This window comes from Ceratotherium simum, chromosome X (assembly GCF_057802395.1).
Source record: "Ceratotherium simum simum isolate JZ-2026a chromosome X, ASM5780239v1, whole genome shotgun sequence".
Classification (NCBI taxonomy): Eukaryota; Metazoa; Chordata; class Mammalia; order Perissodactyla; family Rhinocerotidae; genus Ceratotherium; species Ceratotherium simum.
Window position 1 is genome coordinate 121,266,742 of NC_141940.1, and position 15,466 is coordinate 121,282,207.

At 41.6% G+C, this 15,466-nt stretch overlaps 1 protein-coding gene across 2 annotated transcripts in view; it reads left to right on the forward strand.

Moving 5' to 3' along the window:
- The window catches only part of LOC101407706 (rho GTPase-activating protein 6), a 251,028-nt gene extending 237,733 nt beyond the window's left edge, over positions 1–13,295 (forward strand). For both annotated transcript variants that reach the window (XM_087426519.1, XM_014791102.2), the window contains 3 exons: positions 4,889–5,157; positions 8,073–8,153; positions 10,217–13,295. In XM_087426519.1, the coding sequence (XP_087282645.1) occupies positions 4,889–5,157; positions 8,073–8,153; positions 10,217–10,914 (1,048 nt within the window). In that variant the 3' untranslated portion in view covers positions 10,915–13,295. The remainder of the gene's footprint in view (positions 1–4,888; positions 5,158–8,072; positions 8,154–10,216) is intronic.
- Positions 13,296–15,466: the final 2,171 nt, after the last annotated feature.

Consider the following 15,466-nt stretch of genomic DNA (forward strand, 5'->3'; position numbering starts at 1 on the left):
CACCCTGACCTGGAGGGACCAGCTAAGGGTGAGAAAGTGATTCGCTCTCCATGTCCATCTCATGCTTATTTGGTTAGCTGAAACTGGCCATGCATGCTGTGGATGGTCCTGGGGTTTTCAAGTCTCACAGGGAAACCCTCCATTCATGGAGGCAAACCCATGTCAACTGGCTACCTATCCACCCAATATTCCCAACCTCAATCCATTAAATTCCAAGACAGAGAGAGAGAGTCCCCTATTGTGCTTTTAAACTATTTCTCATCTAGTGAATCACTTGTTAGAATGAATATTTTATATACATAAATATATGAATTTATATACATAAATTTATTACCTTTACTTGGAGCACTGAACTTAAAATTGGCTTTATAGATTTGAATCATCTCAGAGACAAATCTCAGAGACGACATTGGTAACCGCTTGTGTCATTTTTCAGAGAGACCCAAATGAGGGTTCTGGATTTGCTTCCAATAGATTTAATGATAAAGCAATGGAATGACACTAAATTTTTTAAAACTCTGAACTCCCAATGTTGTAGTGAGAGTCCTGAGGAGTGAATAAAATAATTTTGTTATGTTTATTAGTGGTGGGCTCTTATGGAAAGACAATTCTTGGACATGGGTTCTTAGGCAAATTTGGCCAACACCTTACTGACCTCTGCTGAGAAAATAAAATGATAGATAGGAAATACTTTAAACATTTAAAGGGCCATCAACTCTAAATATAAAATATACCATTTTACTATTGATTTTCAATAACTTTGAATACTATTTATCAAATAAGTTTTAGAAGGGTCTTAACCCCTGCTGCCTCTACTGTTAGAAAGACATGTTATTCAGTCGTCTCCTCGTTTCTTTCACTCATCTCTAGACTGTGATCAGGAACAAGGAAAGTTGTTAGCAGTAGCTTAGCACAGTGCCTGCCACATAATGAACTCTGTATAAACATCAATTTTTATTCTTCTCACAGGCCGAGGGGTTATTTCACATAAGTGTATCTCACAAGCTGCTTGCCGTGTGTAGTCAAGCTGTATCCCCTTCCATCACCAAGATATGCTGGGTGGCTGGGAAAAGAAGGCAACGCATGTCATTGCACAGCCCCATCTGCCATGTCCCTGGCTGTGACCCCAGGCACCCTGAGGAGGTTCATGGCCTATGTCAACTGTGAGACACCTCATCCACCTCTACCTCCAGGAGTTAGCTTTAGCTAGCATATGTCTCCCCTGATTGGGGCCCCAGCTGTGGTCACTTTGGTGGCTTGATTTAGGAGAATGAACTAGAAGAGCAGAGAAAGACAGGTTGGCCTCTCCTGCCCCTCTCTCACCTTGACATGTTCTGATCTGTAACCAGACTACATTCAGTTGTCTGTATCCTGCTGACTGGAGCTGGCTGGGATGGGCACACTCTCCCTCCTTCACTCAGCTGTGGCCTCAGCCACATGAAGGTCAAGGCCACCACCTTTACCCCCACTGCCTGCTAGTGCTGAGGTTTGGGCCACTATCTGTGCTTTCCCTCCTGATTTGACTCAGCAGATCCTTGGCCCACTGTCACATCTATGGATTGGGGGAGGGAAAGTGGGCTTGGTATCGGAGGTTCTCAAAATTCCCTATGCATCAAAATCACCTGGAGGGCTTTTTAAAACACAGTTTGTTAGCCCCACGTCCAGAGATTTCCTTTCAATTAGCTGGCAAAGCCAGCTTCACAGGCTGCAGCTTGTGCAGTCACACAGGACCCCACACTCAGAAAAAGCCTGTGTTTGGTTTAATGATCTGCTCTCACTATCTTAAAATTCTTAATAATTTTTTAACTTCGGGTGCCACATGTTCATTCTGCTCTGGGCCCTGCATGTTATAGCCAGTCCTGTCAGTAGGTCTAGAATGGAGCTTCAGAATTTGCATTTCCAACAAGTTCCCAGGTGATGTGGATGCTGCCGTGTCAGTACCACTGAGTGAGACTTTGCAGAGTCAGCCCAAAGAACAAGAAAGGGACAATGGCCCTCCGCCTCCTCCTGTCTCACTTCTACTTGGTCAGATCCAATCATAGCCATGAAAATAGAGGGAAAATCCATGTGGCAGCTTTGGGTACATATGCTATTGTTATTATTGTTCTTTGTTTTACTTTGTTTTGTTTTAACCAAGCTAAATGTTCTCACAAAGCACACTGCCTTTTCAATACACCCAACAATTAATGTGGGTGTAATTTTCCTATCTGTACATCAGTCTAAAAACAATTTATTGAAGCAGCTTGCAAGAATATGTAAAGTGGAACCATATTGTAGTAAATAATTTGAGAGACTACAGAAAGGAAAACAATGGAAAGAGTGATAAGATAAGATGAAGTTGGGGTGTGAAACACACAAAGGCATACCACAAGCTCTGATACAGCAACTTGAATGGAGCCCCAATTCCTTGGAGCGTTTTAGAAGTCATTGCAAAGAGAGATACATTATTTATTATGTGATGCATGGTTCCGTGGAGTGAAAATAACCTACTTCCGTGGTAGAAACCCAAATTTCCCTAGTACTGAGACTTAAGAGAAATTTCTTCCACAGGGTATCTTTCTTTGTGCACGTAACTGTTGGCTGAATCTACAACTTATAATATTTTGTTGAATGTATTCTCTTCTATGTGTTTTGTAAGACAGATGAACAAGACATGAGACAGAACTATTGGAGTCTGCATGAGCTAAAATACAACCTTTCCAAAACTTTCCTCCCAATGGGAGGGGGCAGAAAAGCATTCATAGCCCTGATAGTTATTTTGTTTTAGCTAATGAACTGACTTGACTTTCTTTAAAACGTCCATAAAATAAGGCTTTATGTACCACTATTACTGGTATAACACCATGACTTATTCTTGCTAAACAAACATAAGGCATTTTCATTAATGACTGGGAAAAATGTCAACTAAACAGAGAAAACAATTGAGATTAGCCCAGCAACATACTTTCTAGCCCTGGTCAGAACATAGAACCCTGATTCTGACCTGAGCTCAGAGTAGCTACCAGTTCTACATATTCCATTTTTCTCCTTTTCGTAGTAAAGTTTCCTCAACCAGAGTCAAACCCGTGAAGACAGACGTCTGTCCATTTGTTTTGTTTTATGTTCCCTTCACTAGAATTAGTGAGACTTTTCCACCTTTAGTTAGATACGGAGATTAAATAGTTTTTTCTCCACTTTCCAGTAGAAGTCGTAAGTTCCTTTTATTTTTCCTTCATTCATTGGAGGCCTAAAGTTTCTGGAAAAATCATCCTCGTGGTTGTCCTCTGACTCTTTCCCATAAGATTATCTGTCATCGGTTTAAAGAGAAGGCAAGGAAAGGACTTATTTATTCCATGTGGGTAAGAAATTCCTTCAGCAAACAGTGCTGGAGCCCCTGGCTGCCTCACTGACAAGGAGGCACGTCACAGACGCTCAGCTGCTTGTCCACGCGGACACTGACCCCTGCTGGAAACCCCAGACACAGCTAGATCCCCTGAGAGCGCAGTTCCTCGGTGTTGCATGCACAAAACCATTTGGTTAACAAAGGATCACTCAGGCATGTGTTTATCTTCTTTAAGGTCACAAAGGATTTGTTTTGAAAAATTAAACCAAAAGAAAGCAAAGAGAAGTGAAGTAGGGGGGAACAGAAGCAGGTTCTGGAACTTTTGTTTTGTTTTGTATGATTTTTTGTGAGGAAGATCAGCCCTGAGCTAACATCCATGCCAATCCTCCTCTTTTTGCTGAGGAAGACCGGCCCTGAGCTAACATCTATTGCCAATCCTCCTCCTTTTTTTCCCCTTTTTCTCTCCAAGGCCCCAGTAGATAGTTGTGTGTCATAGCTGCACATCCTTCTAGTTGCTGTATGTGGGACGTGGCCTCAGCATGGCCGGAGAAGCGGTGTGTCTGTGCGCGCCCGGGATCCGAACCCTGGCCGCCAGTAGCGGAGCGCGCGCACTTAACCGCTAAGCCACAGGGCCGGCCCCCAGGTTCTGGAAATTTTAATCAATCTGTCATCATTTCCCTTTAAGATGTTGTCAGGGCCACTGTTTTGAGGAAGGTAGAAAATACAGATGTTCCCAGGTAAGACTTCGAACACTGCTTTCATGTTCCTGACTGTCTCGTTTTCCTGTTCCACTCATTTTTTTGCTGTTATTTCTGTTGCTGTGACAATTCATGCACATGTAAAACGTAATGGATGTGCTAATTAGTACGTTTTATATCAATTTGTAAAAGCGCTAGTGCCTTGTAGAACCATTTTAGGTGTATTTAAATACAATGGACTCTAGTGATGGTCATATATTTATCTTTTCAGGCATTTTCCACATGAAACAATTATTCCCACCAGTAGCATCATCATCATCGGTCGTCGTCGTCGTTGTCACAGGAAGGATAGATTTACTTACACTAAGTATTTGGGCTGGAGAAGAAAAGTTGTTCATAAAGCCATAATGAACTTCATGTAAAATTTCAATCATAGTTTTATCTGAATTATTTTTAATTCAGGATATTGAGGAAAGTTAAAGGGTTATCTACCAGTTTTTCCTTACTTAACAGAGAGTGAGCATGAGACTTTAATTTTAAGATGGAAACAGGGATTAAATCAACAGGCATTTCAGCGAAGCACGTTGGAAAACACAGGGATCCATCTCGGTTGCATCTTCCCTCCCTCCCTTCGCCTTGACATTGCCTGTAACATCTGTTGGGTTTTGCTGCCCTCTGCTGGTCATTTCATGGAAACGCTTTCACCTTATTGATGTAGAAGTCTTGGAACATTGCTCAAAAGGTGTTTTTGTTTCAGCCTCTGTGTCCAGGCATTCTCCTCCTGTCATTTGTGTAACGGTTGTGTTGTTTGAATCTGGTCACTAATTATTAACACACTCACGCACCTGTAATTGTCTCCTTGTACCAGAAGCCCTGACATGCTGCGGTCGGAAGTTTCCTTTTCCGTGGGAGGAAGGCACTCATCCACAGACTCCAACAAGGCCTCCAGCGGAGACCTCTCCCCTTATGACAACAACTCCCCAGTGCTGTCTGAGCGCTCCCTGCTGGCTATGCAAGAGGAAGCGGCCTCGGGGGGCTCGGAGAAGGTTTACAAAGGGCCAGAGCAGTATGTGCTGGTGGGCCGCTTGCCATCGTCAAAGTCAAGGGAGAGTTCTCCTGGACCAAGGCTTGGGAAAGGTAAGGAGCCTGGCCAGCGCTGGCCAAATCAGTGACTCTGATTGAGTGTGGCACGGAGTAGGCGCTTTGGACCTTCTCTCCATCCCTTCCTTGTTTTATGTTTCTGTAATTCGTTGAACATTTGCGGAGTACCTGCTAAACACCTACTCTAGGAAGAGGAAGGTGTGGTGACCCCAGTTATTGTCTTGGAGGGTTCCTGCAGAGCCAGGCGTCTAGGAAACACTCTCATGCTCAGAAAGCCACTGGTACTCCCAGCTGACTCTTTTCCCTCCAGCATCTGAGGAATTTCATGTATCCTGGTCAGTGAATTTGGGTGCACATTTGCTAGTCTCCCAATTATTGCTGTTACTTAATAAGCTGAATCTACATGAGATATCATGTTCCAAAGAGGCCTCCATTGGAGATTAAGATTTTTAGGCAAAATAAGGGCTTTGCGGTCAAATACACTTCGGAAATGCTGGGTTAACCAAGCTAATGGTTTCTCTACTGTACAATTTCTCCAACTCTTTGAAGTGCTAATGGGCACCATGAATTTCTACAATAGGAAGGAGGGTGTGATTTTCAGTTTTTCCCAAATTTATTTGACCACCGAATGTTTGGTTCTGTTCTTTCCCTCCACAGAGTAATTCCTCAGAGCCAGGACTTAGCAAGACACTAAGTAATAATTGGAAGACATAGTACAAATTCTTGCTATTTAATCTTCAATTTATAATTTAATCCAAAGAGCCACTATAAAAAGGCTCTCTCTTTTTTTTTGGTGTTTTTAAATCATGTCTCTTTATTTTTATTTTACAAATATTCGTGTCAAAAAATAACTTTAAAAATTTACAATGAAAACAGTAATCTATGTTCCCACCAGGCATAAAATTTATTTTTAAAATGTGAAATTTGATTTTTCCTAGTCCTTGTCCATGTGCATACATAATTTTATATATTTGTTTTCATAGTATAGCTACTTTTGGACTAAGCTTATTTACTTAAAATCATATCATTAAGCATTGTTCATTTTGCTAACGTTTTTCATGGCCATGATATATTCCCATTAAATTGATATATCGTAGATTTTTAACTATTCCCTTTCTGATATATATATAAATGATCTCTAATTTTTTCTCTTTTAAATTAGTGACAAATTTTCTATATTTAATATTCTCTGCAACAACAACAAAAAAGCAATCTGAAGACAATTTTGCTATTATGAAAGGCATGGCATATTTGGATTTCTAAATACAGATTCAAAGAGATATTATTAGACAAGTTCACAGCAGGAAAGCTTAATTCTCTCCTCCCAGGGTCAGTGTCTTTGCTTCCCAGTTTTTAGCAGGTAGGCTAAGACACATAGTAGCTCTCATTTATTAGCAGATAGACTAAGGCACACATTATCTCTTTCCATCCCTTCAATATCTTAGCAAACTTTAACACTGTGGCTCTTAATTTTGCCCCTCAGGGGACATGTGACAATGTCTAGAGGCATTTTTGGTTGTCACAACTAGAGAGGGGTCTTACTGGCATCTAGTGGGTGGACACCAGGGACGCTGCTCAACACCCCACAGTGCACAGAACAGCCTCACCAGAGAGAATGATCCAGCCCCAAAAGTCAGTATTACCAAGGTTGAGCAACCGTGTCTAAGCTGTAACTTTCTCCCTGGAACTAACCCTGAAGGAACTAGAAGCAAACTGTTAGAATCCAATGACAGGAACGCTAGATTTAGAGTTGATAACCTGCTCTGCCGCTTTGGACCTGCAGGATATTAAGCAAGTGATTGAAATTTTCAGAGCCCCATTTCCTCCTCCTGTGAAAACTAAGGAAGATAGCAGTATTAATTCATAGGGTTTAGTTAGCTAATCCGTGTAAAGTCCTTAACCCAGGACTTGGCATGTAAGTGCTCGATAATATTTGCTACGTAACCCTGTGGCATTTCTTACCTGCTGTTTTCACTACTTGCCGCATCTGTATGGACTCAGGTGCATCTCCTTGGGATTCAATGAGAGAATGCATATAAACTGCTGAGCACAGGGAAGCACCCAGTAGACATTTGCTTCTAGAAATAGGCATTATAATCACATCACAGGATTATAAGGAGGATTAAATGAGATGGTGAAAATGCTTACCTTGTAAATATTTACAGATAGACTAAGGGGATGTATGAATGAATACATGCAGGAATGAATCTGCTGATGTCAATAGCCAAGTATTCCTGAGGATAGTACAGAAACTATAACTAGTGCTCCTCTCGCTCTATGTTAATGTCCTTGGAGCCTAGAAGGCTGTCATCACCCATAACCATTGTATTCATTTCCTATCACTGCTATAACAAATGACCGCAAACTTAGTGGTTTAAAACAACACGCAAATTTATTATCTTACGGTTCTGGATGTCAGAAGTCTAAAATGGGTCCACAGGGCTGCGTTCCCTTCTGGAGACTCTAGGAAATAGTCTGTTTCCTTGCCTTGTCCAGCTTCTAGAGGCTGCCCGCATTCTTTGGCTCATGGCTCCTTCGTCCATCTTCAAAGCTAGCAATGTAGCATCTTCTCTCCTGACTCCCTCTTATAAGGATCCTTATGGTTACCTCAGGCCCACTCAGTCTCCTCATCTCAAAATCAATAACTTAATCACCTCTGCAAAGTCCCTTTTGAATGTAACATCTTAACAGGTTCTGGGGATTATGACATAGACATCTTTGGAGGGCGCTTATTCTGTCTACCACAACCAGATATAGAAAGAGCCTTTTTGTAAATCCCAAATGGAATAAGTCTCCTGAACGGCAGCTCTGCATCATAGTCTGTCTTGTATTCACCATAGTCTGAAATATAGTACTTTGCATAGAAGAGATGTTATAAAATATTTCTTTATTGATTCTTGCCCTTCAATATTTATTGTGAGTTACCTACCTTTTTGTACCCTTTTTCCTAGATATGTCAGAGGAGCCTTTCAATATCTGGGGAACTTGGCATTCAACATTAAAAAGTGGACCCAAAGACCCAGGAATGACAGGTAAAGTATTATTTTTAAAACACTGTTTATTTCATTTACTTTTTAAACTAATTTTCTTTAATTTTTGCCTTGCTATCATCATGTTGCATGCTTGTCAAATATTACTGGAAAATACAGCATTTCACTGTACTGTCCATGTTGCTTTATCTCATTGGTCCTGCAAATCACTGGGTTTGCATTTTTGCTAATTTAAAAAACAAAGTTGTATTTATTATTTTCATTTGCATTTCTTTCTCACCATTATTTTTCAGTTTTTCTATTAATTAGCTGAATTTCACCCATTGAATTATCGTTTATGTCATTGGCTATTTATGCATGCTAATGTTTTAAATTGATTCTTATAAACTCTTTCTATAATAAAGATGTCAACCCTTTGTCCATATTGTTTGCCGCTGATATTATCCCTTGCGTTTTTCCCCGCTTTGGACATCTGAAGTTTTTATTTTTTGTTTTATGTAATTAAGTCTATCACTATCTCTTTTTCTGAATTCTTTCACAAAATTAATCTTTACTTAAGTATCAGATATTCAGTCATCTATAACGCTTTTCTCTTCCATAGTATTTCATTGTTTAAACCCTTAATTCTTTAATCCATCTGGAATATATGTTGCTATATAGCATGAAGTATGTAAATTATTTTGTTTCATTGTTCCAGATGTATATGTATATATATATGTGTGTGTGTATGTGTGTGTGTCCCTTTCTCATTGTTTTGTAATACCTCCCATATTATTTTTTAAAGCATGGTGCATCAGTGCATTTTTAATTAATGGCCTCTAATCCAGCTGACTTCAGTACTGATCCATTATCTAACCATGTCTCATTGTATCCTATGAAATGCTTTACTGCCTTTTCTCCCAAGGATAAACTATTCCAAGATGTTCTGCTCCATTTTCCTTCTGCTGTTTCAAGTCTGATCTGTCTCTGTGTAAATGCTCACATCCCCCCTCCAAAATGATCTTATTCTCTTTCCCTGCCTACTTTTTAAGAAGTGAGAGGACAGGGCAGACCCATAGGAAAGTAGCAGTCTGGGGAGATAGACCCCAAGAACTCTTCATTTGCTTATGAAATGCACTGTTTCACTCTCCCTTCACTTTCCTGAAGAAAGTTGTATCAGTTAGGGAAGGCTAACTGCTGTAACAAACACCCCCTCAAAGTCAGCAGCTTAACCTATCACAGGTTGATTTCTCCCTCACATCACAATCCCCTGCGGATCGTGCAGGGTAAGGAAGGGTGAGAGCGCTCTGTTTCACATGGTCATTCAGAGGCCCAGGTTCCATCTAGGTGGGGGCTCCCCCATCCTCAGAGCACTCGGAGTCTTCCAGGGTTTCTCCCTCTCAGGCTGGAGGTTGAGCAAAGGGAGAGAGCAAAGAAGACTAGGGATGCATTTGTTTTTGTCAGACCAGGCCTAGAAATGGCTCACATCACATCTCTCCACATTCATTGCCCGGACCTCATTGATGTGGCTCTCCTAACTGAAGGGAGGCTGGGAAGTGTCATCCAGAAAGAGAAGGGGAAGATTTGGTGAACCACGAGCCAGTCCTTTGCACAATGGTGGTGGTAGAATATACACAGTGACTGCTGTCTTCATTATCTTCTGCCATCAAATGGGCCATTTTAGAGTCAATTCATTTATTCCTACAGCTTTTATTGACATGGTAGAAACATGAAACATTATAATTTGTATCTCCTCTGGATTGTAAACTGTACTGGACAAGAAGGGAATGCTTCCTTCACCTTCTAGATTCAGGAAAGTTTTTATAGCCATGTAGAAGGGGCCTTTCCTGAGACAGAAATTAGTGACAAGGACTATTTAATCTAGTTTGACAGCTAACCTATCAGAGTCTAGGCATCTGTATTTGGAGCTGCTATGTGAATTGTGCCAATAATCAAAAAGTGTTTGTCATTTCTTTTACTAAGAAGTTTTTTTCTTTAGGCAGCGGCAGCTGAGAATATCCTGTGTCTTTTCAATTTTTGAAGTTGGCAGTGGGAAGGAAATAACAAGACATCAACAGGGATTCTACAAACTAATTCCATTTCTTGCCCTTCTCTCTGGCTCCCAGGTTCCTATGGAGACATTTTTGAAAGCAGCTCCCTACGACCGGGACCATGCTCCCTTTCTCAAGGGAACCTGTCCCCAGATCGGCCTCGGTGGCAAGGGAGCCCCACAGAACTGGACAGTGGTACACAGGTCATTCGGAGGACTCAGACCACAGCCACCATCGTGGAGCACAGGGCCCACCCTCCTGTGTCCCGCGTCTGCAGCACGCCCCACATCCAGGGTGGCAGCAGGAGAGCCAAGCTGGCCACGCCAAGGTCAGAGCAGTATTTGACTCTGAGCAGTGCCGAAGACCTCACCGAGAGCCAGCTGGATGTGGCCTGGCCTCAGAGCCGAGCCAAGCCTTTGCACCAGAGACCTCGAGAGAGTGCGAGGCATGACAAGAGGCCTCCTCCTCCTTATCCTGGTCCAGGGAAGCAAGCTTTAGCATCGGCTCACCAGCCCACAGAGCCACCATTGTGGAGGCCTCAGAGGCCAGAAGAAGGCTCTGGAACAGCTTTGGAAGAGGGAAGCCAAATAGCCGAGCAAGAACATCAGGCCGCCCAGCAAAAACTGAGCAGCGCCTACTCCAGTCCCACCAGCGATCAAAACAGTAAGACCTTGGGTGAACCCAACTGGCTCGACTGGCAGACAGAGCGGTGGCAAATCTGGGAGCTCTTATCGACCGACAACCCCGATGCCCTCCCGGAAACACTGGTATGAGCCCACCCGAGCTTGAGCCCTCACATCCCAAACAGCCTTCTTCCACTCAGTAGGGAAAAAAGTTGTTGTTGAACAATTGGACACTTACTTATTTTTTATTTTACACTTTTAAAAAATAACACAAGAGAAACTCAGTTCACTTAAAAATATAGAGCACTAACTAGTACCTTCGCCATTTATAACGTTCTATTGTGTAGCCAGCCTTAGGAAAAAAAAAACATAAACGGATGGCAATATCCGATCTAAAAAGTACTCACATTGGCTCTGTATAAGATAAAACTCTTGCTTTGGTATAGCTTAATTGTATTTATATGTCTTCAGTTTTGACTATTGTGTATTCTGTAACAGATTATGTATGATAATCATATATGATATATTCACAGAAAACAGAAGGAACAATTTTTTTAATCACTTCACTATACTAAGCAATGAGATTCTATAGAATGTTCTAGAATATGCACAAGCGGGTTTCTGTGCTTTTTGGCATAGCTTTTTAACTGGGGACAGCCCTTCCTTCAATGCCTAAGAAAAACACTAACAAAACAAAATAAAACAGAATATGAGAAGCCATATTTTTATATAGTAGTGGGATACAAAAAAATATAGTCACTGAATGCTTTTTCATATTGAATGTGTTTTAAGGAAAATATTAAATTTGATACATTATGGAATATATTTTTAGAATCTGTTTAGAAAGGATTCAGTTAATCGAACAAGAGAAAGGCCGTGCCTAAAAAAGAAAGAATAATTAAGAAGTTGTCCTTCCCATTTTAGGTCAAATTCAATTTTATATAGACCATATATAATATATATTTATAATGTATAATTTCTATGTATTTTTCAAAACTACAAACTGGAATCCAACTATAAAGTGTTTAAAAATCTAAATAGAGTATTCAAATTACAGAACATGGTTTTTCCTTTTGCCCCATAATCAGTATTAACCAAATTATACATAATTCTTTGTAAAGTAAATCATATTTGGAAAAAAGCCACAGCTTTGTATTTACATCATGCCAAAGGGTGAGGAAATGTCTTCTTTGGTAATTTTTTGTGTATTGTAAGATGCTCCTACCATACTTCAGTCGTTTTTTCAACAACTACAAAACCATTTTTGACCAGCAGGTGGCAATTCGCTTCAGTATTTTATGAGATTTTTTTCACTTCATAAGGGAATGTGTATTATAGAAAAAGAATTTTTTTATAAAACATGCTACTCTTAATTTTCATGTTGGCGATGACATTTTCAGTGGTGTTTCTTAAAGTTCTATCTTGTGCCATGATGAATAAAAAGTTAAGCAAAGGCATTGTTCCCTGGCATTAAATCTAATGAGTGAACTCACACCCAATTCCAGACATACACTTCATGATCCACAAGTCCAGGTGTAATAAATAATGGCAATACTGTACATGCATAGCTAAAGAGCTAGAAAAAAATATCAGATGGCTTGGGGACATCACCCTAGTGACACTGATGCATTTAGAAATTTACAATAATTATTTGTTGCAAGTGAAGACTGTCACTCAATTGAAACTCAGTTGTCGATGAGGAAGTGGTTTTCTACAGGACGGAACTCAGGTTCCAACCTGATGGACAGGTGTTGCCCAACACAATCCCTGTAAGTTACATCTGGCCTATAGGCCTTAGATGCTTAATTTGCTTCAGGGCTGAAATAATAAAGTCTAGAAGTAGTGTCTGATGTTTCTTCTTGGGGGAATGATTGGGGTATCTTCAGGCTCTGACACTGGGTCCAGCACTTCAGCCACTGGCTGGGACTCAGGAAGGATTTGCCTGCAGGCCTCCAGATCTTCCTGGCTGCCCACACGCAGCCACAAGTTGTCAACAAGACCCAGAGCAAATACTACTTGATTGTGGATCGCAGGTTGCTTTTCCGTGCCACCTGCTCTCTTCCTACTCCTGCTGACCCTGTGTTTTCTTGGCTTTGAATTTGACCCAGGTCTGGCCAGTTCTTTCCCTCCTTTCTGGACTGCACTGCCTGATATATGGGACCCCCTTCCCGCCAGGTTCTTGCTGTAACAGTTCTATTTTTTAAAACTTCCGGACCGAATGGCCCTGAGGTTGATGTGTGTGTCACAAAAGATAATGAAAAGTATGTCCATCCTTTAATAGTCAGATCTAGAATAGCCAGTCCAGAAAACAGGGCTCAGAATATTTTTTTTTTTTGTGAGGAAGATCAGTCCTGAGCTAACATCTGTTGCCAATCCTCCTCTTTTTGCCAAGGAAGATTGGCCCTGGGCTAACATCTGTGCCCATCTTCCTCTACTTTATATGGGATGCTGCCACAGCATGGCTTGGTAAACAGTGCATAGGTCTGCGCCGGGGATCTGAACCTGCGAACCCAGGGCCACCGAAGCAGAGCACATGAACTTAACCACTATACCACCAGGCCAGCCCCTCAGAATATTTTTTAAATAATTAAATCATGTGTGTGTATGTGTGTGTATGTGTGTGTATGCGCACACACACGTATGTGTATGTAATAAACAATATTCACTCTCCCTTTCTCTTTGTATGGTTTAAGCCTGGTAGCCATATCTTTAGCTTAGTGAGTGAAAGCTTGTTTCTTAAATGCCTTTATCACATTGAAAATAAGCTGTTTTAAAACACACACACGACACCCAAAGACCTGAGTGGAAATTGAAGTCATTTCTAACACCTTGTAAATGATAGAATACCTGACAAGAAAAAAATAAAACTCAAACTCTTTTAAGTTGGACAAAACCATTTAACAGGCTGTTCAAGTCACTCGTTCCTGTGAGCAAAGGGATCCTACAAGCAAGAAAAAAGGTACCATGTGCTGCAGATGTCTCCACATCCATGAATACTCAATCATTGTTTCTGTGTCTCTGGCAATGGGGCCAGAACAATGATGGCAGAAATGGCCAAATATGAATTTGTCTTGATCCATCTAAGTAGCTATTAACATACGTTTGTTGTGGTTTCTTATAGAAAAAAAATCTCATACCAATGGAGTTTGTGCAAATTTAGGAAATTTCTAAATAAGCCCAGCTCGCTTCTTTTCTTATGCACATTTTAATACACATCTGCTTGGCAGAGAAACAGCATTGGGATTAAATATAAGGAGATGTCAGAACAAAGTCCGGGCCTGTGGTGTATGTTGTCTGATAAGCAAACTCCAGGAGGTGAACTACTGAACTGAGAAGAAAGGAAATTACTCAAGAAAAGTCACACAGAGATTAAAACAGGACATCTAGACTGGACAGAATTTTAAAACAGGGCTAAATCAGCAGCAAATGTTCTTTAAGAGAAAAAAATACAAACCAAAGGAAAGTTCCTTTGGAACTTTATTGGAACAATAAAGGTTGGAATTCTCCAGAACAATCAAGGTGGTGGATGGCATCGTGGAGATGTTGAACCGCAGATGGTGGTCTCTGGAGTGTGGACCCCTTTCCTGGCGTGGCCTGCAGTTCACCAAGGTGCATGCAGCACCAGCCCCAACTGAAGGCCCCCAGAAGGTCACAGAAGGGTCAGAAGATTCTCTAAATTCAATTCAGTCAACATCTGTGCAGCCTAGACTGACCAACTTGTCCCAGTTTGCCTGGGACATCCCAAGTTTAGTAGTAAAAGCCCCATGTCCTGGGGCACAAGCCATGCTGTTAGCTGGCAGTGAGGGGAGAGGCGGGACAGGGATACTGAGCACTCTACCTTGGCACCTCTCAAGTAGGGTCACCAGGTAAGATACAGGACACCCAGTTCAATTGTCAGATAAACGACTGATCATGTTTGAGTATAAGTATGTCCTGTGCAATATCTGAGATATGCTAAAAAAAGATTACTTGTCCCAGGTATTGCACAGGACATCATTACATTAAAAAGGGATTTGTTGTTTATCTGACATTCCAATTGAAATGAGTATCTATTTGCTTAGTCTGGCCCTAATCTCCAGCCTTGATTTCCCATTCGGTCCCCAATGGCCTGTTTGACATTGTCACTGAATGACCCACAGTGTCTCAGCAGCCCTGGAGGACCAACTGTATGCCTCGACTTCTATGTGGAGCCCCGTTGTCTCCAGCCCCCACCCACCTCTTCCTCCAGGATGGCTCACCCACAGCCTCCCAAGGATCCCAGTCTGTTGACTCTCACACGTGTCCCCTGTGTGTCCACCCTCAACTGACTTAGTTCAGGCCCTTACCCTCTCCGTCTTGGGCCACTGCAGCAGCCTTCCATCTCCTTCTTCCCCACTCCTCCACACCACCACCACTTATAGTTCAGGAACACGCATCTTGTCACATTATGCAGGGACTTGTCACATCCCTGCTTAAAAACTGCTGATGCCTTCCTCTTCCTCTGGCCTAGAGGACAAAGGCCATACTCCTTTATGATAACATCAAAATCCACAATCCAGTCTCAGTCTACCTTCTACCTCTCTTCTCTCCCTAACACGGTACCCCACGCTCTGGCCCCATACAGAAAACTCCCCATTCCCACATACAGGACATACTTTCACACTTCTGTTCCAAGGGCCTTGAATGCTCTTTCCTGCTTTTCCTATTCAGTCGAATGCTATTT